The 5548-nt window shown below is 58.3% G+C and overlaps 1 protein-coding gene across 1 annotated transcript; it reads right to left on the bottom strand.

The window, feature by feature from the left end:
- Positions 1-11: 11 nt before the first annotated feature.
- Positions 12-1381, bottom strand: LOC120859668 (interferon lambda-3-like). The gene is made up of 5 exons (XM_040235681.1): positions 1190-1381; positions 863-940; positions 387-530; positions 198-281; positions 12-107 (listed from the first exon to the last, which is right to left on the bottom strand). Exons 1-5 carry the CDS (start codon positions 1379-1381, stop codon positions 12-14), a joined length of 594 nt encoding a protein of 197 aa, XP_040091615.1.
- Positions 1382-5548: the final 4167 nt, after the last annotated feature.

Here is a 5548-nt window from a genome sequence, read left to right as displayed (position 1 = left end):
GGTCTCCAGGGTCAGACACACTGGTCTCCACTGGCAACACATTTCAGGTCCCGGGTGAGGAGGCGGAAGAGGTTGAACATCACGGAGGCTTCGAGGCAGTCCTGGGACTCCTGAGGGAAGAGGGGGACGGCTCAGTATCTCCCACGCCTGGGATCCCAGCTGCCCCGGACGTCAGTTTGCCTTGTCCACTCACTCACCTTCTTCCGGGCCTCCTGGAGCCGGTGCAGCCAGTGGTGGAGGCGGCCCCGGGGCCTGGGGCCTGCTGTGGGCTGAGCTGGGATCTGGGGGCAGAGGAGAGAGGGGTGAGGCTGTGAGGCGGAGCCGGGGACCGAGGGGGACCCCCAGGTGGTCAGAGCCCAGACCCGGCCCGGGGCCCCAGCACTCACACAGGCCTGGAGCTTGGAGTGGATGTGCTGCAGCGTGAGAAGGGGCTGCTCCAGGCTGTGGCCCAGGGACGAGTTAGCCATGGCCTCCAGGACCGCCAGCGTCAGGGCCAGCTCTGCCTCCAGAGCCACGGGGCGCTCCCACACCTGAGGAGGAGACAGAAGACACGTGAGAGCTGCACATGAGAGGGACCAGGTGAGGGGGGCAGGTGAGGGGGCAGGTGAGGGGGCAGTGAGGGGACAGGTGGGGGGCCAGGTGAGGGGGCAGGTGAGGGGGCAGGTGAGGGGACAGGTGAGGGGGGTAGGGGAAGGGACAGAGGGAGGGGAAGCAGGGGCAGGTGAGAGACACAGTCCACGTGGTGGGCTGGGGGGAAGCGGTGGGAGAGGACTGGGGAGGGCAGGGAGAGAAGGAGGAGGTGAGAGGGCACCTGTGGAGCCAGGGCAGGTGAGGGCAGGTGGGCCTGACTCTCCCAACTCACCTGCAGGTGCTTCAGGTCCCGGGTCCTGGGGAACAGGTGGGCGCTGCAGTCCCAGTCCTTCTGCAAGAGCGAGTCTTCCTAGAGAGCAAGGGCAAGGTCGGGTCACAGCGGGAGGGACGGAGGGGGGACCCCAGGGAGACCGGAGGATGGCCAGCAACAGAGGAGGGGAGGTTCACTTCCCAAAGGATGGGGGAGGCTCATCCAGTGCGGGGAGCGGCGAGGTCAGCCCTGTGGAGTGGGGCAGACCCGCCTGCAGCCCAGGTAGTCTAGGCGCCCACAGGAGGGGGCTGGGGGCTCACCCACTGCAGGAGGGATGGGGAGACTCACAAAGGCATCCCTGGCCGTCTTGAAGGCCTGCAGCTCTTGAGGGGACAGAGACTTGAACTGGGCCATGTGGCAGCCCCCGGCAGGTGGGAGGGCCCTGGGGGCAGAGGGCACAGGAGCTGCTCCTGTCCTGCTCAGCGCTGCACTCATCAGCATCAGCACCAGCATCAGCACCAGCGTGCAGCCCGGGGCCATGTCTGGTTAAGGAAGGATAGAAAGGTGAGGGGAGGGAGGGCGTCAGGGTGTGAGGGCGCAGGCTCCAGGGAGGTGAGGGTCCCAGACAATGATGCGGGGGCTCACCCAGCTTCATTCCTGCTCTCTGGTCTCTGTCAGAATGGGGGATCAAGTGTCCACTCGGAGGCTGTTGCCTGGGATCTCAGTCTTGTCTGGCGTCTCTGACTTCAGCCTCCTCTTCTGGATCTCGGCTCGTTGCTCCGTTCGTGTCTCTGTACTTCCAGCTCCGTCTGGTCTGAGGTGTAACTGCTGCCTGAGCTCCATGGTGCAGCTTTTAGCCTGTGCAGCCGGGCAATCCCAGCTGATGTAGGAAAAGTGAAAACACAGCTACAGGCTAACACTGGAAAGCCCAGAGCAGGGCGGAGCCAGTGAGCCAGGTGAGCAACTGAGTGAAAGAGAAACTGACATTGATTGGTGCTCACCTCGGAGGAAGTGAGTAATGAAGACAAAATCAGGACTGGAGTAGCTTCAGCCCCACAAGGGCGGGTCTCCTGCAGAGACCAGGCTGATTTAGGACTGGGTGGGGAGGGGACAGAGGGATTTTATTTTCTGCAGATGCTCCAGTTGTGGGGAATAGAAGGAAAAGGCACTTGTAGAAAGTGTTACCTTGAACAACCTGGACCTTCAAAGTGGGAGGCTGTTCAGAGGATGAGAGAAGATCCAGGAGTGCTGTTGAGGGTGGGGAGTGGGGGTCAGAAAGGGAAAAACACTCTAGAACTAAGAGAGGAGACCAGTTCCTCCCCACCGATGGATAGTGACAGAATGGGGGAGGGGTGGTTCTGCACTAACCTGTTCTCTGATTGTCAGGCACAGAGGGACCCAGGAATAGGAGGATATGCTGTGAAACTGGGGTGTGACTAAGACTTCAGAGAAATCAGATGGGTTTGAGAAAAATGCCTTCATTCACTAAGTACTTATTTACTCCCCACTTTGGGTCAGATTCTTTTTAAGGTGCCAAGAAAACAGGATTGAAAAAAATGAAAGTCATAAAATAATCCTTCACAGAGCCATTTACAAGAAAAAGGTACCAGAGAGTATGGGATGGGGGGATTAGGCATGTGGGATGTATTATGTTAGATAACATCAGATAATGGAAAATGAAAGAAATGAGCCAGGGTCGAGAGTAGAATGGAAAAGAAAGTTGCACTAAATAAGATAATGAAATGACACTTGAGGGCAGCCCTAAAGGAAGTGAGGGAGGGAACTCCGTGGAGATCTGGGAGGGAGCCTTCTAAGAAAAGGGAACAGTCAATGCAAAAGGAAAAGAGAGGGAACCTCCTCCTTTTGTGAGCCTGTCTATGTCTCTGCTACAATGTGGTCTTGCTCGTGATAGCACCAAAGACATTCATGCTTACCTACATTTCAAATACAGAAGATATTGAAGGGACTCAGAGAGGTTAAGAAAGTTGTTCAAGGTCACACAGCAAATAACTAGTGAGGGAAGGATGTGAACTGAGTTTTGTCTGACAGCAGACGAGTAACCACTGCACTCAACAGCCCCAGTGTGGCTAGATCTGGACTTGGAGGGAATGGACTTCTCCAACAGAAAGTGTGGAGTCCTGGAGAGGGTGGACCACAGTCCTCATCTGGGAATATCTATGAGCGCCAAGGCATAATCATGTTTCCAAAGCTACTGCAAGGATGTGCCTTGAGCACCTACAAGTGTTCTGGTCAGATTCTGTCAGTTGCACGCACCTTATATCAAGGGAAAAGGTCGGGGTCAGTGCTCACTTTTAGTGCTTCCCTGGTGGCTCAGAGGGTAAAGCGTCTGCCTGCAATGCAGGAGACCTGGGTTTGATCCCTGGGTCAGGAAGATCCCCTGGAGAAGGCAATGACACCCCACTCCAGTACTCTTGCCTGGAAAATCCCATAGACACAGGAGCCTGGTAGGCTGCAGTCCGTGGGGTCACTACTAGTCGGACACGTCTGAGCGACTTCATTTTCACTTTTCACTTTCATGCATTGGAGAAGGAAATGGCAACCCACTCCAGTGTTCTTGCCTGGGGAATCCCAGGGACGGGGGAGCCTGCTTGGCTGCGGTCTGTGGGGTCGCACAGAGTCGGACACGACTGGAGCGACTTAGCAGCAGCAGCAACAGCATATCAGGGGAAAAGATATCCCTACAACAATGAATCATGAAAATTGACTGTTTATCTGAAAATTCCTAAATACTGTTTCTCTTAGAAAGGAAGTTCAGGGGAGTGGTTAGGAGCATTGGAGCTGGAGGAAAATATTCTGGGGGTCCTGGGAAACAGTCTTTGCACTTGGGCTACAATGGTTGCCCATCCACAGGTCAGGACAAATGAAAGAAGTACAGTTTTTGTGCTTTTATGTGTGGGGTGATTTAATGGAGACCAGTTATTAAGGCCATTCTGTGACTTCAGCTGGAAGCTTCAGAAACATTATCTCAATGTATATTACCCACTGCAATGGAAGTGTAACAATGTCATGGCATAGATGAAAAAACTGAGGCTCAAAGAGAAGCAATTTGTGCAGACACACAGCTATGAAATGTGTGTGGAACAGACACTTCTGTGCAGGGACAGAACCGAAACTCAAGTCACCTGCTTTCCCTGTCTCAGCATTCTGTGATCAACAGCCCCCCTCACAAGGATCACAGCAGAAATAACCAACAGAAATGCAAAAAAAAAAAAATTTAATAATTGGCAACAAATTGACAACAGAAGACAGAATAGCAAACATATACAGAAACTTCATTAATACGAAACACACAAGTTACAGAATTAAAAAAAAATGCTTCTCAGGACGTTTGGCCCCTTCACTACCCAGTCCCTCAGGGAATGAGGCCTCCCCGGGGGGAGCTCCCAGAGTCCCAGATTCATGGACTCTCAAGGCGACCACTGCAGGTTCAAAGCTGGGATTGGAACCTGTCATGGGACAGGGCTTCCTGTAACTACAGAAGTAGAACCCGGTCCATGGTCTGTGGTGGTGGTTAGCGACCAAGGCAGACGCGGACTCCAGTCTTTTCCTGGGCGGTTCTTAGGGCAACGCATCCCACCGGAATACCGCTGGTTCCCGGGGACTCGTCCTGGTCTTTGGGGAAAGGGCGCCTCAGGCACCAGCGCATACGGGGCGGAGGCTGAGAGACCCCCTGGTTCCGTGAGACCGCGGAGGAGGGCGGCGCCCGCAGCCAGGCGCTCTGAGCGCTCCGGGTCCAGACGGAGCGGCGGCGGCATCACACACAAGGCCCCGCGTGCGCCACCAGCCGCAGGTCCCACGCGAGCAGGCGCAGGAGGTGGAAGATGACGGCGGCTTCGTGGCACCGAGGCGAGTCCTGCAGCCCGGGAAGGAGGCAGGGCGGGGCTGAGTCAGGACTCTGCTTCCCGTGAGACAACCCCACTCCAGACCCTCAGGGCTGCAAGCCCGGCCCCCGCCCCGTCTCCACCTCCCGCGGTCCTCCGTGCGGTCCAGCCGCGCTCGCGCCGGCTCCACTCACAGCTCGGCGAGTCTTGGGACGCCTCCCGGGCCGCCGCGGGGACCTGCTCCAGGAGCCTGGCCGAGCCAGCTCGAGCTGGAGCGGGGAAGGAGGTCAGCGAAGGCGGTGGAGACCCGAGCCTCCCGTCCCCTCCCCGCTGACTCGGGCCCTCTCCCTTCCGGCCGCAGAGCAAAGCCGGGAGGATGCGATTCGTGTCCGTGCCCGTTTCCGGGCTCAGTGGGACAGCTTCGCAGTGCGGGTCGTGGCCCTGAGACCAGGGGCGCAGAGCGAGCCGGCAGCGGCGCGGGGCCAGGCCGCCGAGCACTCACGCAGGCCGCCACGTCCCGCCCCGCGGCCGCCAGCAGCTCCAGGGTCTGCCCGACGCCGGGGAAGAGCTCGGGGCTCGGCAGGCTGCTCAGCACGGCCCGGGCGTCGGCGAGGTCGCGGGCCAGCCGGCGGAGCATCGCACAGGACTGCGGGGACCGGGCTGGAGTTAGACGGGGCGGCGCCCGAGCCGCCCCCCACCACACACACAACCCCGCCCGCCTCGGGCCTCACCGACGGCCGGGGAGGGTTCCTCTTCGGGCGGACCGAGCAGTTTTGGGGCCCCCAGCTCAGCGTCTCTTCTTCCTGCGGGACAAGAACTGGGGTGACGCAGGGCCTCCTGGCCAGGGCCCCTGGAGCGCTGGGAC

This window comes from Oryx dammah, unplaced genomic scaffold, assembly GCF_014754425.2.
Source record: "Oryx dammah isolate SB20612 unplaced genomic scaffold, SCBI_Odam_1.1 HiC_scaffold_2269, whole genome shotgun sequence".
NCBI classification, from domain to species: Eukaryota; Metazoa; Chordata; class Mammalia; order Artiodactyla; family Bovidae; genus Oryx; species Oryx dammah.
The sequence above is the reverse complement of the archived record's forward strand: the minus strand, read 5'-3'. Positions and strand labels throughout refer to the sequence as shown.